Source organism: Equus caballus, chromosome 24, assembly GCF_041296265.1.
Source record: "Equus caballus isolate H_3958 breed thoroughbred chromosome 24, TB-T2T, whole genome shotgun sequence".
NCBI classification, from domain to species: Eukaryota; Metazoa; Chordata; class Mammalia; order Perissodactyla; family Equidae; genus Equus; species Equus caballus.
In genome coordinates, this window is record NC_091707.1 from 48,626,797 (window position 1) to 48,654,664 (window position 27,868).

The window sequence follows — 27,868 nt, forward strand, 5'->3', positions numbered from 1 at the left end:
GCTGGGCTCCCATCACAGCCCTGCTGCTGATTGGCTGTGTGACTTGGGACAAGCCACTGTTCATCTCTGAGTCTCAATTTCCTCTTTTATCAGATGATATTAACATTTACCCTCTTTATCTAAAAGCCACAAACTTCCACGTTAGGACTTTCCACGCTACAGCCTGAGGTCAAATCCTGCCTCTGCCACTCACTAGGCTGTGTGGTGTTAGGCAGTGCAGGCGACCTCTCTGAACCTCCACCTCCTAATCAGTCTATTAATGAGGACAACGCTAGCACACTGTCACAGGCATGTGAAGAGTGAAGTCGTCAAGATGCGCAAACATGTGGCTATGAGGGTTCGGAGTTCATTTACACTCTGAGCACAACTGACTGCCACGTGTCCCCTCAGCCATGTTTCAGGCAGGGACATGGAAGCACGGAGTGGGAAAGTGGTCAGCCAGGGTTACTCGGTGAGCCGATGGCAGCTCCCGAGCAGACTCTATGTCCGGCTGACCCTGGGGCCTGGGCTGTCCCCACCCCCTGGTTGGGCGCATAGCTTGGCTGATGCAAGGCTGCTCTTTTCCCGACCCAGTGGGTTCCGGCCTCGGCCCACCCTCACCGTTTGGGCCAGAAGCCCTGAAGTGGCCTAGCATTGACAAGACACTTCCTGAGTAGGACATGGCTCTAAAGAGCCACCCCCCAAATCAGCGCGAAGGACCATCGAGCCCCAGCGTGAGGGATGGAGGGAATCCATGAAGGCCCGAGGAGGGCGAGGCCCGGAAGGCACTGAGCTCCACGTGGCTCAGGACAGAGGACCATCAAGGAACCGGGACGCTGTCGGACCACCCACACCCCAGACACAGAGCTGGGGGCGGCCAGCGTCTGGGCTTGGGATCCGTGGGCCAAGGTTGTGAGCGCCAGCGGTTTATCAGGAGTCCCTGGTGGAGGAGAGAGGAGGGAAGACAGGGGGGAGGGTGGAAGGGTGAGGAGGGGAAAGGAAGGCTGTAAGTGCGCGCCGGGCAAGCCGGATGCCACTGCGAGAAACGGAGCTTAATTCCTCAGGGAACCGCTGGGAAATGGTACCAAAACCCCTCCTCAGCACTATCCCCCCAGGGGTGAGGAAGTTGGAGCATTTCTAAATGACCCTCTGAGACTCACTGGCCCAGGGCGACTCTCCGAATTTTCGGCACCCGGCAGGTGAGAGCAGAGCCAGTTTCTAGGTTTCTGTAAAAAACCATCGGCCCCCGAGGGGTAGATCCTGGCAGTGGGAGGTTGGCCAGGACCCTGAAAGGTCCAAGAGACACAGTGGGGGCTTGGACTGCGTCTGATCCAGGTAGACTCAGCCGGCTCCTGGGGAGCAGCCGGGGGCTCTGGCAGCCCGGGGCCTGCAGCTCCCCTGGGCACAGACGGGGCCGCCTCTGGGGTCTCACCTGGTGTCAGCATGCTGGGGGCTGCCCTCTGTGAAAGCGACCCCAGAGTCCGGGGAGACCAGCTCTGGTGGGGCCTCTGGCGCCTCTCCCTAGCGGGCACCCCAGCGGGACTCCTGTTCTCCAGGCCTAGTTCCTGGACCGCTCCCAAGTGCGCTAGCGGGCGGACAGCTTTTGCCCCATAGAGAGCAGGACACTGTCCTGTCCCCTGCTCTCCTCCCTTCAGCAAGGAGGCAGCCACCTTACTATAGCCAACATCCCCACACGGGAGGGGGCAGAGAGAATGCTTTCTTTTTATTGGGGTAAAATTTACGTAACATAAAATTTACCATTTTTAGGTTCACAGTTCAGTGGCATTAAGCACATTCACAGTGTTGTGCAACCATCACCACCATCCATCCCCAAAACTTTCCATCTTCCCCGACAGAAGCACTGTTCCCATTAAGCAACAACTCCCCATCCCCCCCTCCCACCTGCTCCTGACAACCACCGTTCTATTTTCCGTCGCTGTGAATTTGGCTAAGAAGTGATTTTTTTTAAAAAGCATTTCAATGTAGTTCTCACTGTTCAGCTCTGCCTCCTCTCCTCTCCCCCTCCCACCCCAGGTTGGCCCATGGACTCTGGAGTCAGGGGGCGAGTATTTCGGCTGCCAGTCCCATCCTCGCATTCATTTCTTCATTCACTGGAGCTGTGGAACGGTTGGGTCAAGGGTCAGGAGAGCTAGTTCTGGCTCTTACAACTTGCTGTGTGACCTTGGGTAAGTCCCTTCTCATCTCTGAACCTCAGGAATGGGACTAGAAGCTTGGCAACACCAAGAGTCACTGAGTTTCCTATAGATCTGGAAACTGATCATTCTGTGGCATTAGTTCAGACAACCGCCTATTAACCAGGAGGTTTCTACCCCCGTGAAGCAACCCCGAGTGTCAGCATCCTTTATAAAGACTGCGTGGTTTGAATGAAGGTGAACAGTGTCGTCTGGGATATGGAAATAGTGCCTGGCATTGAGTCCCTTTCCTTTGACACCGTGACAAGGGGTCTAAAACCACACCCACCGTCAGCACCCTCCCCACCTGCTGTTGCTTTTGTTGTCAGAACTGCTGACAGTTCTGGCCTCTTCCTTGTTTCAGTTGGAGTTCAGCTGCAGAAAACAGGCTATTAAATGGCTTACAGAATCGGTGGGGGGGCTGAAGAAGTTGACGATAGAGTGTGCTTCCAGAAACAGCTCGCAAAGCCACACCTCAGAACTGAGCTGCCCCGGGAGCTGCTGCCCCTGCCAGACTTGGGTAACTGCCTGCCACGTCAGGGAGCTGCCACCACGGCTGCTGTCTCCAGGGCCACCCACCTCTGCCACATCCACACTGGCAACATGATGGCTCTGCACCCTCTCTCTCTCCATGCATGACTCCAAATTCAGTTCCTGAGCAAGTACCACTCATTGGTGGAACCTAAAATAACATCCAGGTCCTTAGCTGCAAGAGGGTCTGGGAAATGTAGTTTTTAGCTTTCCTACTTCTGCCCAAGAAGAGGGTTAGAGTGGACGATGAGCAATCTAATCCACAGTGCCCTTACGAGGCAAAGAGCTCCTGACTTTGCTTTGCCTCTCACCTCTGTCTCTCAGTGAGCTGTATGCTCCCACCACCCACTCAGCTCAATGACATACAAAATCAAGGCAATGTATCTACTTAGCTATAATCAAAACCCATTTTGTGCATGGGTCAAAATTTGGCAGCAGATCCAGGAAATTGCCCTGGGGAACGAGTGAGCAGTGAGCAGATTGACAACTACTGGTCCCTTGGAGCTCTAACATGATTCTAAGACGGACTGCTAAGCCCACCTTCAGAGCAGACCACACTCCTCGCTGATTCCTCTTACTGCATAATTGATGGAGAATTAACCACTTCTTGGCTTTCTGTCCCAGGCTTTCCTGTTACAGCAGGAGTGATTCACAGTAAGAACATTTGTCCAGAGGAAAAAAAACGAGGACCATCAGGGTGCACCTGAGGAGAGGTGCTTGCTATAACCAGAGGCAGCTCCAGAATGTCAAGACAAGAGGAGCTCAGGGGTAGCGACCTGATTAGAAATAGGAGGCTAGAGAAGCTGCATATGCAGAGTAAGGGCATGGCTTTTATGGAGATTGAGTATAGACGTACAGCAATAAAAATGGCCTTTCTTCATGCTTCATCCACCTAAGGTTGGACAAACATCAATTGTCTTTCTCAAAGGTGAGAACCCCCCAAAAGTCTGAAGGTAGTAGTTTTAGTGGGGGTTGGTGATAGGGAGCAGGTAGAGGGTAGTCCCCTCTAAGCTGGTAGAGGGCTTAGGGCCTCAGAAAGGGAGTATGCAATGACATGAGACAGATGGCTGGCCCCCAGACTCCACCATTTCCTAGCTGTGTGACCTTGGGAGAGTTACTCCATCTCTCTGAGCTTTGGCTTCTGCCTATGAGAAACAGAGATGTTGATAACTTAGTCACAGTTTTCTTGTAAAGATAAAATGAAATAACATGTATAAAGCCCTGTAGTAGATGTCAGTGTCCCACCTATGTCCCCTTGGGCTACTTTAGAGGTTACCTGTAGACAGTTCCCATACATACCAACAGCTTCCTGTGTTTCTCTGCCTAAGGGTGTTCTCTGGCAGTGGGAATTTGCTTGGCCCTTTCACAGAGCAGACCAGAAGTGCTGGGCAATCAAGGGCTCCAAGAGAGACCTTCGATGAGGGAAAGGAATCGACAGTAAGCACCCCAGCCTCCTCATCCCAGAGGTGTGTTTACATGGTTTCTCAACAAGTCCCGGCCAGACTGAGTCTCCACCACCCTCAGTGGTGACTTGCTCACCAACACTCTCTTCACTGGCTTTTCTCTTTTCCTTCTCACTTCCTTACTCCCTTACTGTGCTTCCTGGAATCACTTCCAAATGAACTCTTTGCACTCCCAAATCCTTGTCTTAGGGGCTCCTTTTAGGGGAACCCAAACAAAGACAGGCATCAAATCCAGTGCCTGGCTCCCTGAAAGGTCCTCGTCAACAGCACCATAGAGACTTCCTCACCAGATCCACAACACAGAAGTTATTGGAGTGACTGTTTTCTCAACTCTCCCAAGGATGGTGCAGAACTCGTACCTTTCTAGATGCATGCAAGAGACATTAACTCATTACAGATGGCAGATGCCTTAGGACATTTGGGCTTAAATCTCTTGTAGAACTCCATCTGTAAACAAGTATAATAATGGCGCCTACCTCATAGGGCTGTAATGTAAAACTCTGAGAACAGAGCCTGCTTCTTAGGAAGTCTTCCACAAGGTTCTTTGTTTTGTCATCCTCCCCAGGGGTGTGTAGTAGAGAATGCTCATTGTTCTCCAGGGTCCCCTCTTCCTTTAGTAGTCAGAACCACCCCCAATGGCTGGCTGTACAGCCTCCCTTACAGCTAGGTGTGTCCGTGTGCCTGGGTTCCAGCCAATGGTTGTGGGAAGAAGTGATGCGTGCAGGTTCTGCATCAAATCCTTACAAAGAAGCTGCCTGGCCTCCCTCTATCCTTTGGCCCCTTTGCGATGATTGAGAAGTGGTGGTAACCAGAGTAGCTGCCTTGGTATCAAAGATGGAAATCTCATGCTGAGCTAGCAAAGCCACCCCATAAGTCTGGATGGTTCACTTCCAGACTGTTGAGTGAGAGAGAAATAAGATCCCATCGTATTCCACTGTACTTTAGGGTCTTCTGTGACAGCAGCTTACCTAACCGGTCCAGCCCAAAGCTCAAAGACAGGATCAAGGGACGCGAGGTGTTTTTGGATGTTCACTTTAATATCCTGGGTCTCAATTTCCAAATCTGCAAAGTAGGATCAAAAATCGCACTCTAACTGAGGCCTAGGGTGCTGTAAGAGCCCAACAATGAGACATTTTTGAAGAGCTATAAAACGTGGTGCAAACGCTAGTGACAGGCACTGGCACTTTTAATGCTTAGTTTGGGAGATAATTTTGCTGGTTGGTTAGGCTCAGTTTCATGACAAACAGGGTCAAGCTCCCGGAAGACTGGTGCTCCTGGGAGGGTGGCCAGGGCTCTGAAACTTCCCAGGAGAAAAGCCCACTGAGCTTGGAAAGTGGTTCAACTTCTTCATGGCAGTTGGACAATGCAGGTCAAGTACCTTAAAAATGTCCATTTTCTTGGACCAAGGCTTTCACCCACTATTAAATGAAATCCTTGCAAATGCTACAGAGGTTTGTGTAGAAGATTGTTCTTTATAACAGGAAAAACAAAAACAAAAAACAGGAAAACTATCTGTATGTGAGTCAAACAAATGCGGTACACAATAAATTGTGGTGGACCACTATCCTCATGATACAGGAAATTCTTTATGATATGACACAGGCGAGGAAGACATTGCAAACCTGGGCAGCACGTTCAGGATGAGCGCACATCATAAGGGCTTTTTTCTTCCAGTGCTCAGCTGAAGTCTTTCACTGGGAACTGCCCTTTACGAAGGGACCCCCCTCAACAAAGACTGTGGAAAATTATCGATGCTTATTGCTGGGCGGTGTGAGTACTTTTCCTGTATTTCTTTGCATTTCCAAGTTCTTGAGATGGACTATTTGTCACTGCCCGGCTGTATTCTCCAGGTCTTTTTCATTCTATCTCCTCGCTATCCCTTGAGCATGCCGGGCACACTCCTCCCTCTGGGTATCTGCACTTGTGGGTCCTTCTACCTGGAGTCCTCTTCCCCTGGACACACGCAGGCCCCCTCCCTCACCAAATCCAGGTCTTTGCTGTAATGTCCCCTCCTTCGTGAGGCCTCCTCAGATCCACCCTATTTAAAATATGGCCCCAGCCTTCCCCCAGCACACCTGTCCCCCTTCCCTGCTTCACTTTTATCCACAGCACTTGTCCCCACCTGACATACTGTGCATCTTACTTCCCCATTTCTTCACTGTCTGTCTTTCTGTCTTTACCCTTTAGAATGTGACCTCCACACGGACCAAACTCTGGTCTTTTTTGGTCACTGCTGTCTCTTCAGCACCTAGAACAAGTGAATGCTGTTCCAAGGTGTTCTAAGCACATAGTAGGTGCTTAACAAATAGTTGTTGAATGAATTAATTAATGCATGAACAAGACCATTTCCGTCTCCTCTGAGCTCCTGCCAGTTTCTCCTCTAGGGGTGGGAGTGGGCACAGGTGTGGGGGCAGGAAGAAGGAAATAGCAGCAGCAGATGGGAGGGGAGAGTCCCAGGAAGAGGGAGGGGATCTGGATGATGCCAGCCTATGCAAACTGTAGCCCAGATACCGGGTTCGCTATGACACTGGGGTCAGGTGCCAAAGGGTTTCCAATGTGACCCCCAGGTTGAGAACAGCAGTGTGGCCAGAGCATGAGGGACCCAGGGCAGAGGGACACAAACCAGGAGATCAACCTTACACACAGAACACCGAGGTTCTGAGAACACTCAAGAAAGGTGAGAGCTGTTCCCAAATACACAATGGGTTACCAGCGACAACAAAGTGGTCCTGAGGGTTGAACCAGGGCTAATGAGTCAGACTCCTATTGGTTTGCTATCAAGAACTGGCCCCCACTCCTCCCTCAGCCCCCATGAGAACTGTCCAGCCATGGCCGGGGCCCAGGATTCATTCGTCCATGGGCTGAACTTCAACGGAGTACGTTCAACAGTTGTCTATTAAGCGCGTTTACTCTGCGCCACGTGCCAGGCTCAGCACGGCGAAAGCAATGGCGACCAACATTATTCAAATAAATAAACACATATACAATTACGAATTGGGAAGGCAGAAAACTGGGTTGCGAAAAAGAGAGGCTTCACTCAGACAGGGGGTCTGGGGATCTCTCCAGGGCCTCTTGTTTGAGGGAGCCCTAAACGGCTGAGCGTGCCTCCAGCCTGTAAGATCACGGGAGGCGCGTTCCGGACAGCGGAACCGCAGGAGCTTGGGGAGGCTCGCTAAGACTGTCAGGACCTCAGCGCGTATTAGAGGCACACGAGGCCCAGAGACAGGAAGTGACTTGCCCACCGATACACAGCAAGTCAGTGGAGCAGTCGAAGGGTGAAAGATCAGCCGAGTTCCCTGTGCCAAATGCTCGCTTCGTGGCCTGACCCACGAACTGTGAGTGGCGGGGGCTAGAGGCAAGCCGGGTGAGGCTAGGGGTGGAGCGAGCTGCCGCCGGACCCCCAGAAGGGTGGGGAAAGGGGGCAGGGACGGGCACGATGACGTCATTTCCGGGGTCGGGGGTATATAAGCAGGGCGCGCGGGCGCTGCCGCTGCAGCTGCAGTACTCAAACCCAGTGCAGAGAGCCTGGTGGGCAGACCGACAGACGGACGCACCCAGAGACGCTGCGCCCCGTCCCCGCGCCAGCGCCGCCGTAGCCCGCCCCGCGCCGCCAGTCCAGCCACCCCTCGTCCGGGTGCCTGCCGTGCCCGGCCCCAGACTGCCAGCTGCTCGGTGCCCGGCTTCGCCATGCGCTCCGCCGCTGTCCTGGCGCTTCTGCTCTGCGCTGGGCAAGGTGAGCGAGCGCGGGGTCTCGGGGGAGAGGGTCCTGGGCGCCCCTGCCTGCCCTGAGGTCCAGGCACCGCGCAGCGCCCCGCGCCCTCCGGCGCGCCGAGGTTTCAGCACCGCGGACAGCGCTCCGCCTCCCGCCTGACCCTGCAAAGCGGCCTCGGCCCGGAGCCAGCAGACCCGACTCTCGGGGCGCGACTCCCGACCCCGCGCCCCCACCACGTGTCTGGGCTCCGCGGCTCTGGCTGCATCAGGGCCAGCGCCGGCTCCGCGCCCTGGCTGGCCAAGGTCATTGGGGGAGATGGGAGGACTGCTCCTGGCTCCCTCTCTCGCCTCTCGCCCTCTTTCATCCTCCCGCTGTCCCCTTCTTTCTGCCCTTGACTTCTTCTGCCCGGGTCATCTCTCACAATCCTCCTCCATGTCTTTCCCCCCACCTCACCCTCTTTTCCCTCACCTCTGGGGTCTCCCTCCCTCTCTCTGCATCCTCTCCCTACCCCAGTCCCAACCAGCCGTTGGCCTTGTTTTCACAGGACTTGCCTTCAGCTCCCACACCCCCTCCCAGAGCAGGAGCTTTCCCAAAGGAAAAGGTTAAGGCTCTCAGTGTAGCCTCTGGGAGCCACCCTCCTGGGGGAAGCAGCCAGGGCAGGGAAACAAAATCAGCCCCAGCCTTCCATTTGGGTGGCGGCAGTCTCAAGGGCGACATTGGGGTGAAAGGGTCCCCGATGACCCCGGCTGGGAAGGACTGGGCTCTCTGCTCGGAGCGGAGGCGTGACCCCAACTGTCTCTTTTTCTTCCCAGTCATTGCCCTCCCTGTGAACAGCCCTATGGATACAGGGGATACTGAGGTAAGAAGGGGTTCGGGGATGCCCCGGGGTAGGGGGTGCAAGGCCCCAGTGGACACCTCACAGCCAGTTCTTGGGCAGCTGCAGGATTGAGTCTGGCATAAAGCCAAGAACCAGCACTGCGGCTGCTGAGCCTGGGGACAGTTTGCAAAAGAAGACATCAAAAACTGCTTGATTTCCCTGCCACCCTGCTGTGGGGACTTCCCCAGCTTCCTCTGAGCTGGCTGTGCACCCTGACAAACCCAAGTCTACTTACTGGGCCGAGGTGCCAGGGCCACTGTCTTGAATACTCCGAATCTGTCGGGCCCACCGTGGGCTGCTGGGGGCGACTCCTCCGTGGCTGTGGTTGTCCACAGACCTGCGAGAAGGGTCTTCACCTGCCTGGCCCTGGCTTCCCGCTTTGCTCCTCCCCTCCCCCCAAGGCTCTGCCAACAACACCCCTCACCCCACAGGCGCTCCCACCCCGGCTGTCCCAAAGTGCCGCAATGGAAACATTCTTGATCATGGCTTCTGTACCCAGGGTCCCAGCCAGTTGGGACTGATGGTGGATGTCACCCAGGAAAGGGCCTTAGGAGACACTGGTGGGGAGTTCTGGAGCCAGCAAGAGACACTCCGTGTTGAGGGGTATACTTGGAATTCATTTAGACTGTTTTTCCAGTCTCTGGTGCTTACAGATAGCTGCACTTGTGCATCGAAGAACTTTCTACTCCCACCTTTCCAGGAGCTGTTTTCTTCCATTCCAGAGTGGCTATGGTTAAAACCCAAAGCATAAAAGTGATTTCAATCTCAATTTGAATTAATTATATTTCCTATTCTTTAGTTACAGACAGACCTGTTTTTAAACCTCTACCACTCGTTGTAGCTGTGGTCTTGGGGAAATTCTTAACTTCTCCAAGCTCCCCTTTTTCCATCTGTAATAATATTTCCCTTGAGGGGAGTTGTGAGGAGTAGGAATCATAGAGGTGAGGTGCCTGGCACATAGTAGGTCCTCAGTAGATGGGCACTGTTATTCCTGGAGCTTCCCTTCTTGATCGCTCCATTATTCTTAGGAGCCATACCACAGTCCTCTCTCCCAGCATCTGTCCTCAGGGCCCCATGGTTCTGATATTCCCACTGCAGCACCCAGGGGTGCAGGGAGATCCAGGGAACAGGCTGCAGGGCCCCCTGCCAGATCTCTTAGGGGAGACACTTTGGTCACCATATTGTACCCAGCAGCCTGGGGTCAGAGGCACCAGAGCAGCTGGTTGAGACCTGAATGTTCCATCCTAGGATGCTGTGACTACTGTAGCACCTGTTTGCCAGTTTGCCATCCTGGATCCTTGGATGGGTTGCCTTGGCATCCCATAGACACAGCTTCCACCCCCTCACTCCCCACCAGTATTGCCTGATGCATGTCTGACACCTCCTGCTCCTCTGCCTGGCTTTAGGCAGCTGAAGTGGGTTGGGAGTTGTGAATCCTTCCCTGGGTGTGCGTGGCACTTCGCGCTTTATACAGTGTTTTCCCATCTGTGTCCTATCACCCTAGGAGGGGAGTGGAAGGTCTTCTCACTCCCATTTTACAAATGAAGAAACTGAGGCTCAGAGAGGTCAAGTCACATGCCCAAGATCACACAGCTAGGATACCACACTACAGTTGGCATCATCTTCAAATATCATCTAAAAATCAGTTGCATGATTTTCCACAGCACCTTGCTGGGCATTGGACAAGATTTTCAGAGGTATGGCTGCTGTTGGCCTGGGATGGGCAGCCATATGTAGCTGATGTGTGCCCACATCCAGCCAGGGGATGCATCCCATGGCTGAATATGGAGCCAGACCGTGAGGCTGTCACTCCTTGCATGTGACAACACTGTGGATGTTGGGAGACAGTGACCCAAGTCCTGTTTCCAGACAGGGTAGAGCCAGGGAAAGTCTTTGTTCTCCTCTGGGTGGTCCAGAAAGGCTTCCTGGAGGTAGCTGACCTTTGGGGCACCTGCAAGACTAAAGCGCTTTTGCAAAATATACCTTAATGCCCAGGGAAGCTTTCCCATCTTCAGAGAAATACTTGAGGATGAGGAGGTGTCAGGGACTCACTCCCACCATGACCCACCTTAGTGAGGCACCTGCTGGCCACGTGCGTGGAGTGGCTGGCACACGGTAAGCACCATAGAAGGGGTTTCTATTATCACTGCTCTTCTTGTCTGGCTAAGAAAGCAAAGCTGTGCCCCGGATCCAGGCATCCTCGGACTCCCGAAGACAGAAGCAAAGGCCCATCTGTCCTCATTAGAAATTCGCCGTGGCATCTCCAGGGGCTGAGCTCGGTGCCCACACCACCCCCAACCCGCCCCCACTCTCTTCCCAGGTGATGAAGTGCATCGTTGAGGTCATCTCTGACACGCTCTCCAAGCCCAGCCCTGTGCCTGTCAGCCAGGAGTGTTTCGAGACCCTGCGAGGAGGTAGGGGCCAGGCCGGGGGTGAGGGGCTGCTGCCTGCTGGGCTGGGAGGCTAGGACATGGTGTGGCTTTCAATGGAATTCAGTGATTTAATTCAGCGGTCAGTGACCGAGTGCCTGCCTTGGCCAGGCCTGTACTGGGGTCTGAGTGGTATAGGGAGCTGAAGGTCATAGCCCCGTATCCCTGGAGCTTACAGACTAGCAAAGAGGACAGACATGAACACAACTAACTGGACCTCTGGGCAGAACAAAACCAGGGCTGGAACAGCAAGCCACCAGAATGTGAGCTCCCCGTGGTCGAGGATTTTGTGTGCTACATCCAGTGCCGAGAACAGCTCCTGGCACCTGGCAGATACCCTATAGATACGTGATGGATAAAGGAACGTGGTGGGTGGGCGTGAGGAGGACAAAGCTTTTCCAAGCAGGCAGTCAAGTTGTGACCAACTGTTGGATGGATCCAACATTAGCCTTGGGGCGGGGCTGTAAGAAAAGTTGGGAATCAATAGGTAGAAAAAGGAAGAGAGGGTCCTCCAGGTGGACCGAACAGCATGAACAGAGGCCTGGAGAGGGGGGAACGTGTTGTGATTGGAGAGGCCCGCATACCTCACCTCGGGGGCTCCCTCCCTTGGCTGAGGTCTGGGTGCTGGGACGGTGGCGGACCTTTCTGAGTTGCAGAACACTGATGAACACCTCAGATAGGAGGTCATTTCAAAAGTGTTATCTCAAGATCCAATCTTGCTGCTGCCACCCAGGTTTGGAGTTTCCAGAATAAATTCCTTGTGCTCAGCTGAAAACATTGACGGCAATCTCTTTCTCAGCTGTTCTCTGTAAACCACCCATAACGACGCTCCCTCATTGCAGATGAACGGATCCTGTCAATCCTGCGACATCAGAATCTGCTGAAAGAGCTCCAAGACCTCGCACTCCAAGGTATCTTCCGGCCACTGCGCATGGATTTGGGTAAATTCCAGTAACTGGAAGTCAGAAAATCAGGATGGATGGTGGAGCAAGGTCCCGTTTCTCTCTGATACTCAGTTATTTCCTTTCAATTATAGAGTAGAACGGTGAGTCCAATCTGTCATTGGTATGGTTAAAGAGATCAAGGCCCAGAGAGGCTGAGTGAATTGTCCAAGGTCACACAGTGAGTGAGGGACATGTCAAGACCAGATGCAGCTCACCTAATACCCCACGGTCTCTGGGGTCAGCCGCTTCCGTGGGGGCACTTTGACGACTAGACGGCAGAGAGGACCTCTTTGCCTGGGTGTACTCCCTTGCCCACACCCAGAGGGTCAGGCTCCTCTGGCCACCCCAGAAATTCCCATCATGGGGAAAAACATCATCGCCAGCTGCAGAGTTGGCCTGGCCAAGGGGCCATCATCAGGAACCAGGCACGGATGGCGACAGAGGAGGCAGCGGCAGCCTGCGGCTGAAGAAGGGAGAGGGGTTTCTGGATCATGGCCGCAGGTGCCAAGCCTGGGCTCAGACGCAGGCAAGGGCTGGGCCCTCTCCCAAGGGCCTGGACTCATGGGGCCCAAGGGGAGCAGGGGTTGCCGGAACCAAGAGCCCCCGTGCACCCCAAGGTGCCCTCTCTTTGGCCAGAACTGTCACCCTAGTGGTTGCTTGGGGCACTGCATGGAGGCGACAAGCAGTCACTGTCACCTCCAGCTGCAGGGTCCCCTAGCCACCAGCCAGGTCCTGAGGGGTCCCCACTCTCTGCTCCTGCCTCCGGGACGCTCTGCTCCACGCGAGCCTTTACTGCTATGTGAGGACGCACACAGGGCTTGTTGCATTTCCTGGGTGAGCAGCTGAGTCTGGAGAGTGTGGCTGTCCCAGGGGCCTCAGCCGGGAGTGGGCAGAGACAGCCACCCCCTGGTCCCTGTCCCCAAGCTCTCGCCCTTGGTCTTTCAGGGGGCTGGCCTGGAACAGGACGTGCCCAGCGCAGAGATGAGGGATGGAGGCCCTCACTCTCATAGACGAGTTTGCGGGCTGGGCTCCATCCAATGGGACGTCTTCCCCCTTTTCTCCCACCAGGTGCCAAGGAGAGGGCGCCTCAGCAGAAGCACAGCCGGCTTGAGGACGAACTCGCAGAGGTTCTCGAGAAGCAGAACCACCAGGCCGAGCTGAAGGGTCAGTGCCAGAGTCTGGGCAGAGGTCAGGGGAGGGAGGAAGGTAGTAACAGGAGTTAGGATAGATCGAGGGTTCCCAGGGCTCAGGAGCCCCTCCTTTGGGCCCTGCAAAGTAGCTATTATTTTCTTCCCTTTACAAATGGGGAAGCTGAGGCTCAGAGAGGTTAAGTACCTTGCCCAACGTGAGCAGCAGCATAACTGAGATGTGAAGCTGGGTCTGTCTCACCCCAAAGCCCTCGGTCACGCCCATCTGCCCCCCTCAGGGACTGACCCTCGAGAGCAGGAAGTCTCTGGCCTGGCAGGCGAGCAGCTTCCACTCTGGTCTTCCCGGTGGCCAGGGCAGCAGGGCCCCGCCCCCAGCACCCGCCCTCCAGGGCCTCGGTGGTGCCTTAGCCAACCAAGATGCAGGAGGACCCCAGAGGAGGAGGTTTGAAATGCTGAACGAACCTGCTCATCCTTCTTGAAACCAGAGCACATTTAGGGGTCCAAGAGGTCCTGGCGTAGCTCGGGGTGCTGCCCTGTTACTCCTCTCCCACCCGGAAGCAGCCACGAAGGCCCCGGCAGGCCCTGCTCTTTGCGTGTGGAAGGGGGGTGGATAATGCCAGTTTCCAGGACCCGGGATCTCGGTGGTCTTCCCTCCCGGGCTTGACCAGAGCTGTCACCCTAGTGTCTGCTTTGGGCACTGCATGGATTCCCACACGCTGGCTCCGTGGCATCAAGTGTCTGGATTGACCATGGATGCTGGCCATGGGCTGCGGGAGACGGAGGAGTGTGTGTGTGTAAACTTTAATGAGGGAGGCAGCCATGTGTCAGCGCAAAGGACACCCGGAGGCTTGGCTTCCAGGCTCAGGTCACATTCCCTCTCTGAGGCTCAGTCTGAGTGTCTGTAACGGGCCGGGAGCACCTTCCCCTGTGGTCCTGGAGTCAGACGTTGGGATGCACTTGCTTGTGCAACGGCAATCATTCCAGTGATGGGAGGGATTTTTACTAGCTAAAAGGCTGTCGGCAAGGCAGCCACATGAAACTACCTTTTAAAGGGAACTCAACAAATAGTGAGGAACTGAACACTTTCACAGGATGCTCAGCACAGAGAAGTCCCACGTGGAAGGGAGAATGAAGACACAGTAATGGTGCCTCTTATTCAGAGAGGTTAAGGACTTGCCCAAGATCACACAGCAATTCAGCTGATGTCCTAATTTTTAATTCGGGGCTCTGTCTCCTGAGGTCATTTTCAAGGTCTTTTTTTTTTTTTTTTTTTTTTTAAATCACATTTTTCTATAAGAGGCAAAGAAACACAATCTAATTGTGCTCAGGTCTAACCTAGACACGGAGAGGGTCAGCCTAATTCTGTCTCAGGTGTCTTAGGCGGGACTTGCTGGAAGCCAAAGATACAATGATGAAGCTCTGAAATTGGCCTCTGGGGAGACCCCACATGCGGCATGGTCCTCAGGGCCTGACTTTGTCGTTTCTGCAGAGGTGACAGAAGAGGCGCTCTCTGAGGATGCTGCAGAGGCAAGAGGGGATTCTAAAGAGGTGGAGAAGAATGGGGAAGATGCGGATGGAGCCAGGCCCCAGGCCGCCCTGGAGCCCGAGCAGGAGTCCAGGGTTGAGGATGCCCAGGCCCCAGGGGAGGAAAAGGAGGCCATCAACACCCACTCCCCAACCCGCCTCCCCAGCCAGAAACACCCAGACCCACAGGCTGAAGGGGACAGCGACAGCCCCTCCCAGGGTCTGGTGGACAGAGAGAAGGGCCTGGGTGCAGAGCGAGGGCAGCAGGCAAAGAGAGAAGAGGAGGAGGACGAGGCTGGAGAGAAGGCTGACGCTGAGGAGGAAGGCCCCACCGCAGCATTTAACCCCCACCCGAGCCTCAGCTATAAGATCCGGAAGGGAGAGAGTACGTATGATGTCTGAGACCTCAGCAAATGTCAGGGAGAGTGGGACTGGTGGGAGGGGGACTTCATCCATAATCTCATTCCACCTTCACAACAACCCTGAAAGGTAGGTATTATCTCCATTTTCCAGATGGGAAGCCAAGGCTCAGAGAGGTTAAGTAATTTGCCCAAGGTCACACAGCTAATTTGTAGTAAAAGCTGAGATTCCAACCCAGGTTTCTCTGACTCCAAAACCCTGCATCTCCCACTATTTCACACAGTCCCTTCTCCCCAACCCAGGAGGTGAGAGGGCCTTTGAAGGGTGGGTGGTTATGCTTTGGGAACAGAGGGACAGCACGACAAGTGGGAACAGGCTGGTCTGGGCACACTGTCAGCTTCAACAAGGGTTTCGGAGAGACCCTAGCTCCTCTTGAGGCCCTTGTCAGGGTCTTTCCTCCCTCCTCGGCTGCATGACCCTTGGGGTCAGGGGCTTCTGGGCTGAGAGGGCTAACGGAAGAGGCGGGCTCCGGCCAACCCACCCTCTGAGATATGAGAGGGCATGGCAAAGCTTGGTGTCAAGATGGCTTTTCCCTCCAAGTGAAATCTGTATGGAGAGGCTGAGCTGGACCCCGAGTGTGGGTCTGTGGTCCCAGCGGTGGCCACAGAGAGGCCCCCGGCAAGCGGCAGGGACCCAGGAAAGTGGCGGTCCCTCCTCACTCTCCTGCTCTTGTCCACCACCTGCTCCAGGTTGGTCCGAGGCTCTGGCCGTGGATGGAGCCAGGAAGACTGGGGCTGAGGAGGCTCAGCCCCCCGAGGGGCAGGGGGAGCGGGAGCACTCCCGGCAGGAGGAAGAGGAGGAGGAGGAGACGGCGGGGGCCTCTCGAGGCCTCTTCCGGGGCGGGAAGAGCAGGGAGCTGGAGCAGGAGAAGGAGCAGGAGCGGCTCTCCAAGGAGTGGGAGGATGCCAAGCGGTGGAGCAAGATGGACCAGCTGGCCAAGGAGCTGACGGCCGAGAAGCGGCTGGAGGGGGAGGACGAGGAGGAGGACGACCCTGACCGCTCCATGAAGCTCTCCTTCCGGGCCCGGGCCTACGGCTTCAGGGGCCCCGGGCTGCAGCTGCGCCGAGGCTGGAGGCCGTCCTCCCGGGAGGACAGCATCGAGGCGGGCCTGCCCCCGCCGGTGCGCGGCTACCCGGAGGAGAAGAAAGAGGAGGAAGGCAGCGCCAACCGCAGACCAGAGGTTGGTATGGGGCAGGAGCCGGCCCTGGGCCAGGCCCCGGGAGTGAGGGCCCAGCCTGGGGACAGCCACAGCCAGACGAGCAGCCCTTGCCCCATGGAGGGGACATGGTCCCCTTGGTGTCCGGGAGTGGAGAGGCGCTCAGACGGGGCTCTTGGGAGATGCCAGAGGCCTGGGTTTGGGGCAGTTGGGAAGGGGCGGGAGAGAGGGCATGTCAGGCAGGGAGCCACGTGGACCCAGCTCCCAGAGGGCACCCAGAAAGCTGGCCACAGGCAGGCAGGAGCCAGGAAGAGATCAGATGGGTGCATGGAAGCTGGAGAGGCAGTGAGTTGAGCCAAACCCGGAGGTGCTGGGTGGGGACTTTGTCCTGAGGGCAATAGGGAGCCTCTGAAGGTCTGAGAGCAGGAAATGGGAGTGATGGGTGACACCTGGGGCTTTAGATGGAGAGCATTTGGAAACTAAAGGACCTGGCAGGGACTGGCCTGGGGAGGGCTGTTTGCTGCTGGGGGATCCAGGCACAGGGCACCATTGGCCCCGAGAGCTGGGGGAGCATGGGAGGAGGGGACGCTAAGGGACAGGTCACGCCCTGGGAAGACCCTGTGGTTGGTTCAGCCATGTTCTCTCCTGGACCCCAGGCAGTCCAGGCACACCCTCCTGCCACCCCCGATGGCAAAGGGGGCCGGAGCAGGGCCAGGTGGACCTCAGGGCCTGGTGACGAGTGGGTGGGGAGGCGGACGTGTGCCAGATGACCTGGGTTCTGCCTCCTCCTAGCTCTGTGACCTTGGGCAGGTCACTTTCCTCCTCTGAGCCTCACTGGTTCCCCCATTTGTGAAATGGGGGTAAGGACTCCTTTCTGCTCATCTCATTATCATGATCAGAACACACGCGAGCTTTGAAAACCTGGCTGTGCCCACGTTACTTGGGAAGCTCGATGCGGTGCAGAGATGCAGCCCCATGGGAGGGCATGGGGTGAAAGCTGGGGTCCCTGGCAGGCTGGCAATACTACCTTGGAGCTGGAGGAGGCCTTGGGGGGCCTGTGGTTCAAGCCTCAGTGCCCAGCTGGGAATCAGGGTCCTGTGGGGGCTGGGACCTGCCCGAGGCCCTGGCCCCAGTGCATCCACCCAGAAGAGGACGTAGCCCCTTCCTCAGGCCGCCGACCCTCTCTCTAGGCTTGGGACTGGGGTCTTGGCAGTCTGAGAGGAAGAAGGTTCCTTGGCTCTTGGAGCTGGGAAGGGGCATCTGCCTTTGTCCCCAAGAGCCAGAGGGGACAGGGCTACAGAAAACAGCAGCTTGCCCCCCACCGCTAGCTTTGGGACCAAGGACAAGACTGGGCACCTTTGACCCCCCTCTTCCCCCAACAGGAGCTGGAGAGTGAGGTGCCCACCAGCTTCCCTTCTCCACAGGCAGAGGGAGTCCTGGCCTGTGGGGCAGAGAGATGGGGACCCCCAGAGTCCCTCCACCAGCCCAAGGGTCTTCTTAGAAACAGCCCCAGCATCACAGAACTCATCTCCCAGCGGCTACTCCAAGACAGAGGGCTCTAGGATCCCTATTTCCATGGCAACCGTCTCCGTCTGTTCTGCCAGGGCCCCAGGCGGTTGCCCCTGCAGCCTGTTACCCGGCAGGGACCCCAGGAAGACAAGCCTTCCCAGGTCAAGGCTGAGGAGGTGGTCTTCCCTGACTCCTGCTCTGAGTCTGAGGGCATGCTCCTGTGGGCGTCAGTCCCGACTTGGGAAGGGGCCTGGAAGCTTCCCGATGCTGGGGCACAGAACAGGGCTCACAGAAGGGTCCCCTGCTGCCCTGAACCACCCTGGCAGCCGTGGGGTCCCCATGATCGTGACCAAGGATGGAGGCCCAGCCCTAAGCAGGGAGATGCGGGGCAGCCCCCACGCCCTCCAGCCTGTGCCACGGGCCCACGGTCCCTCAGGAAGGGATGCCGGCAGCAGACAGAAGACTCAGGCCTGGCTGCACCCTGGGGGCCACCAGCATGGTCCAGGCCTTGGGGTGGGGGGACTGGAAAGCGCCCTGAAGGGCACCAGAGGCTTTGCTTCCCATGGGCCTGGATAAGAGGCCATCAGGGGCAGTGTGAGGTCAGGGCCCCCATGCCCCCCACATTCTTGCACACGGTACTCCTCAGAGCAGCTCAGCAGGGTGGCATCACTGTCCCCATGGTACAGATGAGGCCCCTGAGGCTCAGAGAAGCAAAGCCACCTGTCCGAGGCCACACAGCTAACCAGTGGCACAACCAATCTGGCTGACTGCACGCTGCCTGCTGGCACAGGCTCCCTGGGCCAGTCCCAGCGTGACCCTGATGTTCTCTCCTAGGACCAGGAGCTGGAGAGCCTGTCGGCCATCGAGGCGGAGCTGGAGAAGGTGGCCCACCAGCTGCAGGCGCTGCGGCGGGGCTGAGGCGCCACCCGGCCACGCCAGCCAGGGCCCCGAGGCACCCTGTGGTCCTGGCTCTGCTGTCCCCTCTGCAGGTCCTGGCCAGGCGGCCTGGGCACTGCTTCCGGTAGGGCAGCCCCCTCAGCCCAGGCCACCCTGTTGTCCCCACACTCCTTTCCTCCTGCTCTTGACCCCTGCCCCAGGGTGCCCCTCTGCAGGGCAGACCCCCATGACTATAAACGACTATCCTCTCTCTGAACATGGGCAAATTTCTAGAAGTTTCCCTTCCACCATCGGAGCCATTGGGCACAACTGCAATAACTTCTGACCTTTTGATGAAAGCTGAGAACTCCTGCCTGCAGCAGACTCTATATGAAATTTAGCTAAGGAAAAATAAACTTGCTCTGGGCTCTTGCCTGTTCTTTGAACATTTCCCCCTCTTGACTCGGAGTGGGGTGGGCTGGACTGGATTCGGGCAAAGGGACAGGGGAGGTACAGGTCCCATGAGGCGACTCCTTTCTGGGCCACAGGCAAGGGGCTTTGCACGTCTGAGCATCAGTTTCCTCATCTGTGAAATGGGGATGCTGACATCTGCCTCCCAGCATGTGTGGGGATTAAATGACACATGGAAAGGGGCTACCCCAGCCCTTCCCCTCGCCCGTCTCCCAGCCACACCTGAGCTGGGGCATCCAGAGGCAAGGCCAGTTTGGGAAACAGTCCCTGTTCTCTGTGGTGCTGGGTAGAGGCTCCGAGAGCCCTGGGATGGTGCCTGCCACCAAGGCCACAGCCCCAGACCAGCGGTGGACTTTCCTGACCGGGGCCTCTGAGCAGCAGGCCCTCCTCAGCATAAATCGTCCATCCCCTCTGACCTGGCACATACGTAGGTCTCTGGGGCATCCGAGGTTCTGGCACATGTTATGGTTCACTATGGCAGGGAGTCTTAATCTCAGTTTTGAGAATGAGGAAACTGAGGCTCAGAGGTGAAATGACTCATCTGCGTCACAGGCAGGGTGATGTCCAAAACATTTAACCACGGGGACTGCAGGATTATGCAATCAGAATGGATTGGGCTGGTGCACTGGACCGGTGTGGACCAGCGGAACATCAGGGTCAATCATTCAGTTGTTCATCAAACATTTGTGAGTGGTTGCTTTGGGCCTGCAGGCCTGGGCACACAGAAATGGCCAGAACAAGCCCTGATGTCAAGAAGCCCACTGCCCAGAGAACGTGGGTTTTGATGTCAAACTGGAGTTAGGATCCCCAGCCTGGCTGGGGAGCCTGGGCCAGCGCTCCTGGCCTCTCAGAACCTGTTTCCTCATCCACACAATGGGGATGACACTTCCCTCCTCAGCAGATCATAGTTAGGGTTCGAGGGCCCTGACAGCCTGGATGGGAAAACTACGACGATGGCGACACGAGTCGTTTGGGGGGGTCTTGGCAAGTCTGGGCGTCTCCTATGAGGCAGGCGAGGGGGCCGCCCACTGCTGCTGCTGCCCGTGCCCTCCAGCAGAGGGACACCCTCTAAGGAGCTGGTGCCAGAAGGTGTGTATTTATTCACGTTCCAAAGAGACAGGTTTGCGTTCCACCCCGACAGTCACAGAAATCACACACACATGCTAACCACACTCCCCGAGTCAGTCAGCTGTCAGAACATCCACCACCAGGACCAGTGGGCCAATAAAGAGAACACAGGACACCTTGTCCCCAAAATACCCCATCCCAAAGATGGGCCACCTGCGTTGTCATAATCGCATGGAGCAAAGACATGACCAAACCAAAACAGCCAATGGACAAAGGTTCTCGGTTTGTACAGAAGCTGTGCTTTTATATATAGTGTGTATATATATATCTCATCGTATAAACACTATGTATACGTACGTACACAAATTAAATACAAGCCAGCTCAGGGTTCTGGCAAACGGTGCTTGTGAACAGGACTGAAGCAAACCCCATTGGTCACAAAGCACGGGTGTCAGCACTCACGCTGGGCCTCCAGCGTCTCGGCGAAATGACCACGTGAGAAGTTTCTTCAGAGAGCAAGCTTCTGAGGGTGTGACCCCACACAGTGCTGGAAGGGGCCAGTCAGGCTGTGGGGAGCGGACAGTCCCACTAAACCTCCAGGTGGTGGACACCTCTGGAAGTAAGGGGAAATGCGACCATCTCTGGAAAAGGCCCCAGGTGGTCTGGGTGGGGCCTGGTGCTCAGAACCAGAGGAAGAGCGTCCAGGTTGTCCATGTTAACTGTCAGCTCCTCTGAACAGTGTGTCTGGGGTCATTCCAAGGTCACACCATCAATGCTGTGCAGAGGGAAGGGGCAGAGGCACATGCCCTCTGTCATGGAGGGTGGGACCCACGGGATGATCGCCTCTCTGGAGGCCTCGGCCACAACATCTCGGGCTCGGGCTCAGGCACGGGCAGGGCGGATATGGGTGGCATCAGGGCTGGCCAGGCTGACCGAGCCCAGAACCTCTGTCAAGGATCGACACACTTCTCTGCCTCATGGTCAGCCCCGGTGGAGGGGCCATGTTCCCTCAGGGCAGCCAGCAGCCAGCTCAAGGTCTCTGGAGCACAAGGGGCCCTTCAGCTGCGGCCCGAGAAGGAAGAGGAGATGTCGAGGATTCCACAGGTGAATGATCGGTTTCTAGGGGAGAGAGCGAAGGGCAGTGCGAATCCCAGGGACACTGGTGAGGCCATTCAATGGCTCTCTGTGGCCAGTGGCCAGTAGCCAGTGTGAGTGCCCGGGGAGAGGACCAGTCTCCCAGGCTAGGACAAGGATACAGTCTCCCTTGGTCTCAGTGGCCACTTTCCCCAGCTGGCTGGAAAACTACGGCTTCCTGCCAGGGCCCTTCAACCTTCCAGTCTTCCAGGTAGAGAGCAATCAATTCCTTTTCAAGGTCATTTTCGCCTTCATTGGCAGGATTAGTGATACAGGCAGCCCCACTTAAAGGATGCCCCATTAACTCCTCGGGACTTCAGCTGCGTCTGCCTTCTGCAGGGGAGGCCGGGTGGCTTCAGGCCGAGCCCGACCCTCCATTCGCTGTGACCCCAGGCGCCTCCACGATGCTGACTGCAAGGACCCTATACTGGGCTCTCTGGTGAGGACAGACATCCAGCGCCTGCGCTCGGTGGGGCTGAGCGTGTGGAAGCACCTCATTATATAACCAAAGCATCTGAAAGCAGAACGCGGCCCAAGGCCTCTGCTCCAGCTTGCCCAGGGCAGAGACCTTGCAAGTCACCCTCTGAACCCACACAAGGCCTCGGTCAAAATGTGTCCCTGCCACTTGCTCCTAGAGCCCTTGAAGTCAGGAGCGCCTTCAGCAGCCCTGGCCACAGACCACCACCACCAAGACAGATGTGGCAGCACCACAGGACCCCAACATGCCCACCAACTGGCAAAGAGAAGCTTGGGAATGCGAGTCCCAGCTCCCCCTGCATGCTGGCAGGGCCGACTCTGGGCGCCACACCTGCAGACCACAGCAGACCCTTCCCATGGCCCCTCGAATGTTCCAGAGACTCCGTTTCAGAGGCAGCACCACCATGTGCTGGCGAAGAGGCTGCAAAGGCTAAGCGTGTCTCAGGGAGTCTGTCTTCCCCTGACGCAGGAACCCAGGGCCAGCGATGAAGAGGCCTAAGGGGAGACCAACTCTATGGACAGTGTCCCAGGACCCAAACAGGTCAGTGTGCACCCAGGTGACACTGTGAGGGGGGTCGCTTGTCTGGCTCCTGAGGCCCACTACAAGGGGCGGTTGGTGTCTCATCACTGGCCAGTCCCTCTCCTCGTCTATGCTCCTAAACCCCTGCAGAGACGGCCACTGAGTTTGTTGGACAGTGACCTCAGCCCAGTGTGTTGGGGGGCTGCTGCACACGCCCTGGAGTGCGGGCTGGTCCGTTTCCCACCACCTTGCAGCTCCCAGGCCTTGAGGAAGCCAACTCCCCGCCCCACGTTTCCACTCCTGGAAAAAGCAATTACCACGCCTGCCACCCGCATCGAGACCGGGGGAAAACGCCATGTCACCGGAAAACAGTTACTTGATACCTGGGCCCTGGGCACTAACGTGGGTGACCCTGAGAGGCGACAAAAATTACAGAGGAACACAAGACAGCCTGGTGTCGAGGGTCACACTACACTCGCCACCTGTTCCTGAGGCAGATCGGGACTGGAATTTTATTCAAAAAGGAAAAGCGGTTTTATTAAAAAATTGGGAGGAACGACAAACTCTTAGCAACATTCTGCAAACACATGTGAAATGCGTTTGATTTCAGTAGTTTATTTTGGAGACGAAGCAGTGCAAGAGGCCGGCCACGCTTTCCTGCGGCCCGGGGGCTCGGGGTCCGACCGGGAAAGGCAGCATACAGACATTATGATTGGGGTTCAACACTCACGTTGTGTAAACGCGGTTAGTCGGCAGGCCCTCGGTTTCCAGGACAGCGGGCAGTTCTGACCGCATCCACCCCGCACCCCAGGCCCAGCCCTGCTTTGTGATGGTCACCACCCTAGCCCTTCCTTTCCCAAAGCTGAGTGACCCCCACTCCCCCCGAGCCAGTGCACAGCCCAGCAGCCTCTCTCGGCCATCCGCCCTGGACACACAGGGCAGTCCAGAGGGCTCTTCCTCTTGTTCAAAGTGAACCGTTATCTTAAGACACAAGATCACACTCAGGGGGTCCCATGGATGTCGCCAGTGTTCACATCGTCCGAGGACTGACAAAGCCCCTCACCCACTCCCTTCTCTGCACAGGGGGCTTCTAGTCCACTTGGACCTCAGGATCTGACCCATCAGCTGGTGGTCCGTCTGCTGCTATTAGGGGCTGGGAGTGTACGTGTCTCCTCACCTCCCAACTGCAGCCCCTCGCACCCGGCTGGCTCAGGGCTTGGAGCTTGCAGTGAATACAGAAGGGAGGGGATCAGCCCACTGGGAAGACAGGCCAGGCAGCTGTGAACAGGAGGGAAGCGTCTGGCAGCCTCCTCCTGCCGGGGAAGAGGGCCCCAAATGGCCTCGGAGACCAGGAGAGCTCATGCGGGTTGACTTCGAGGAGAAGCAGGCTGCACCACGGGGGCGAGGGTGTCAAGCCTGCCCATCAGAGATGGGGACACGATGCCTGACGACTCTCGGAATGATCCGCCCACAGTCACGACACAAATCCTTGGTACAGGTGCGATCAGACCAGGGGCTCCCAGCCAGGCAGCCCCTCCTGGTCCCCGTGAGCAGCAGCGTGTGGTCAGGGCAGGAAGCCCCCTCACCGGACTGCACCGGGCAGTGCTGAGGGGCCTGGGGGACTGCAGAGAGCTGGACACAGAGAGAGGCAGCCACCCCAGGACGCTGGCTCCTCCCCTGGAAGCATCCTTCCTCCATTTCGTGAGCGGGCAGCAGGTAGACCACCACCCAGACCCCCACCCCCGTATGGACTCCCCAGGGGACCAGGAGCTGTAGCCTCTTGCTTTCTCTGGCTCACACCTTTGGGAAGGGCCCGTGGCACACCCGGTGCGGGTTTCCGCCCTGCTCCTCAGAGCTGGGGGGGAGACCAGCGGGAGGGGAACCAGCGAAGGGGCTGGGCTGGGAGGATGGGGCTCGGGGAGAAGACAGCGACGGAGAACCGCTCATGGGGCGGCCCCCTCCAGGCTCCCCTCGGCCTGGTCCGCAGCAGCCATCGAGACGAAGAGACGTGGATGTGCACGCGCGCTCGCGCACGCCCCACCTCACATTCAGACCTAGTGTTGAAAATTCAGTGCCGGGATCTGCGCAGCGGCAGTTAGGCGGGATGCCCCTCTTCCGCGAGGCTGGACCACGTGGAGTTCTCTTCCATCCCCCCTCCCCCCTATTTAGATCGTGACATCAGAAAATCAGGTTAAAAATTAAAAAAAAGAAGGAGAATCAGATTGTTGGGAATTCTTAGTAGTAGCGTCACCGTTGGGAGCCGCTCGCCCAGCAGGTGTGCTCCGCGGCCGCGCCGCCCCTCTGGGTCCCGGGCTCCGCGGCTACTGGGAGGAGGCCTTGGTGGCCAGCGAGGCCACGCAATGCTGCTGGAAGCTGGGCGACACGGCGGCGGTGCAGCCGAGTCTCTGGTGCGGCAGCTTGGCGGTGCCGCCCACGCCGCCCGCGTCGGCCTCGGCCGCCCAGGGCCGCTCCTGGCCCATCATGCTGCTGCAGCAGCCCGGGCTGGCGCTGCACGTCCGCTCGCCCGCCAGGCTGCCCGCCTGCTCCGCCAGGAGCCTGCTGTGCCTCAGCGGGGCCGCGGCCCCCGCCGCCGCCGTGGCTGCGCTCTGGCCCTGCAGGACGGTGGCGATGTGGTTCAGGAGGTCGGTGAAGAACTCGCTCACGCCCTCGTAGCCTGGGGGAGGGAGACAGACAGCACGGGCGCTCAGCCAGGGCGCAGGGGGAGGAGGGGGCTCACGGGACCCAGGGTGGGCAGGTTCAGGATCCCGTGTACAGAGAAGACTGAGGCTCAGCGGATGAGGGGCTGATGGAAGCCACACAGCCTGGTCTCAGCCGGGTGCGTGTGACCCAGAGCGCCGCTCCTTGGATTTGGCTGCCCCGCGGTGAGACGCTGATGAGACAGCGCCCTGCGGCCCTGTCCCTCTCGGGCACCGCTTTAGCATCTCATTTAATCACCTGGCAGTGCGATCAGAGGCCATCATGTGGGGGACATGGCACGGCTGGAAGTGGCAGTACCACGGCCCACTCCTCACGTTCTAAACCATAAACACCCCCTCGCCTCCATGCGCCCGGCCTCAGCTTCCTCACGTGGGAACAGAATTCCCAGGGGGAGGTTCCTGTGGGCACGACCACAAGAGGGGCTGGCACTGGGTGACGGCTGATCGACAGCAGCTGCTCCTGGAACTGAGTCTGCTTCCTTCTCCTCCCAAAATACCTACAGGGGGACCCCTTGCGCCACATGTTCTGGGCATCAGAGCCAAGGGACAGAGACTGGGTGCCCCAGACAGGGCCACCTCACGCTGAGACCCACTCCCCCTAACAAGTGGGGCCCGGGGCTCCTGAACAGAAACTGCCCGATTTCCCAGCGTAGATGCCAACATCAGCAAACCAATCCTCCGGGCAGGTTTCGGATCTATGGTGGAGATTTTGCTGACGGCCAAAAACCTGCTTCAAAAGAAATTTGACAGGGGGTGGGTGCCCCCCGCCTGCCCAAACCAACGTGGAGGGAAGAGAACCGGGCACACAGCTGCAAGAACAATGACCAGGACAGGAAGTGCGTCCCCGAAAAGGAACAGTGTGCCCACCTTGGAGGGGCTCCGGGTGCTGTCCCCTCCCCTAGATGTGACCTGCATCACCGACACTGGGCCCGGTGCTCAGAGGTTACTGGGACCCTCACACATCCTCCAGGGTGGGCTGCACAGCCCCCAGCACCAGGCGGGTGAGATGGAAGGCTTGGAGATGGGCGCAGGGCGTTACTGTTTACAGAGAAGCCCGCACAGTGCTGGGTGGTGGGGCTGCCTCATTTGCTCAGTGAACAACTGCTGTGGTTCAAGGGGGCCCAAGGCTGAGAGGGGGAAGCAGAGGTGCCACAGTAAAAACAGGGGGAAACAGCTCGTGTGCACAGTGCTCCACGCGCACACCATCCCCTCGTTTCACCTTCACAACTATCCCATTTCACAGACGAGGAGAGGAAGGAACCGGCCCCAAAGACAAAAAGAACCGTCAACAGGTGGACTCGAGACTGTTCACCAGGAGGGTGAAGATGGTGGTGCAGATGGCCTCCTCGCAGCCTCAGGGAGAGGGGCCCTATGACCGTCCCACTGTACGGGTGAGCACATGAGGCTCTTAAGCGGCAGGGTGGGGTCTGAACCAGGCCCTTTGCTCCCATCTGTGCCTTGAATATTGTGTGGTGCTGGCGCCGCCCTAGGACTGGGGGCTTTTCAGCCTGGGGCTGAGGGGAGGATAGGGTGGACCCAGGCCCCTCAGGGCCACCAGCAGGTGCGCTGCTGGGTTTCCAGGTGGAGATGCAAGCAGGGGGAGGAGAGCTGGAGATCACGTCAGGCCAACACCAGGGAACATAAGCCGTTTCCTCAGCAACCACTCTGCTGTCCCCAGACGAGGCCTAGGAGGCCCAGGGCAGGGTGTGTGTGCTTCCTAGAGTCGTGTGGAGGCCTGAGGGTGGACAGGAGGCCAGGGAGGTCACCCCTCAGGTCTGCTCGACCTGGCCGGAAGCCATGCAGGCCGCTCCGGGCCCCCAGCTCTACACTGGCCTGGGGAGAGCAGACCGAGGCATGTACTAGCGCTGCGGGGTGGCAGCTCGGGGCCAGGCACTGTGTCTACGCCACCTCCTCTGTCCCTGCAAGGTGGGAAGCGTTGTTCCCACTATGCAGAATTGAACACTGAGACTGCCCCAGGAGGTGGCTTGTCCCATCACAGACTATAGAGGCAGAGCCAGGATTTGAAGCCACAACTCAAGCTGAGAAAGCCTTGTGGTCAGGAGCGCAGGGTCCTGATCCCGGCTCCGCCACTTGGTAGCCCCGTGACCTTGGACAAGTCACCCAGCCCCCAGCCTCCACGTCCCCAGCAGTAAATGGAGAGCCTAACAGTCCTTTGCGCACTGTGTTGTTTCAAGTACGAAATGAGATGTTGCAAGTAAAGCTTGCAGGATGGGCCTGGCATGTGGGGGGTCATCACAAGATGGGCCTGCCACCCACAGCTACTGCTGTGATGACTGCCCAGAGCCCAGCACGCCCCTCTGACGGGGTTGCTGCCAGACACCCATGGCCCAGGGCACCTCCCCTGGGGTGAGGGCCCCCTCCTCAGTTCGGGGCCCATGAGTGCTCTAAACCCAGGCTCCAAACTAAGCAGGGAGAGCAGGGGCCGCCCTGGGCAGTGTGTCTCTTGGACAGGGCTCCTCTGGGCCCCTGGGCCACACGTGCTCCCCTTGGGCCCTCCCTCAGCATCCGCTGTGCTCAGCCTCTCACTTAGGCAGCCTCAGACCCCTCCATGCCCAGTCCTGGGCTGCCCTTCTCTTGGCTCCCCTGGAAGAAGGCTCCCCATCCTCGCTGGCTCCCAGTGACCGCCCCTCCTCTGAGCACCCAGGACGCCCACCTGGCCAAAGTCGCACACAGCTGTTAGCGCTGGGAGGGGTCACTCGG

General features: G+C 57.5%; 2 protein-coding genes across 3 annotated transcripts in view; one reads left to right on the top strand and one right to left on the bottom strand.

Moving 5' to 3' along the window:
* Nucleotides 1-7,777: 7,777 nt before the first annotated feature.
* CHGA (chromogranin A) lies at nucleotides 7,778-19,205 on the top strand. Its single transcript, NM_001081814.2, is given in 8 exon segments — nucleotides 7,778-7,898; nucleotides 8,690-8,736; nucleotides 11,075-11,168; nucleotides 12,026-12,094; nucleotides 13,196-13,291; nucleotides 14,765-15,184; nucleotides 15,909-16,399; nucleotides 18,719-19,205. Coding segments are annotated over 8 exon segments (1,347 nt in total). The 5' UTR covers nucleotides 7,778-7,852; the 3' UTR covers nucleotides 18,803-19,205.
* A 3,820-nt stretch (nucleotides 19,206-23,025) lies between these two features.
* Nucleotides 23,026-27,868, bottom strand: part of ITPK1 (inositol-tetrakisphosphate 1-kinase) — a 172,551-nt gene continuing 167,708 nt past the window's right edge. For both annotated transcript variants that reach the window (XM_023628307.2, XM_070250342.1), the window contains one exon: nucleotides 23,026-25,104. In XM_023628307.2, coding sequence (XP_023484075.1) covers nucleotides 24,752-25,104 — 353 coding nt within the window. In that variant the 3' untranslated portion in view covers nucleotides 23,026-24,751. The remainder of the gene's footprint in view (nucleotides 25,105-27,868) is intronic.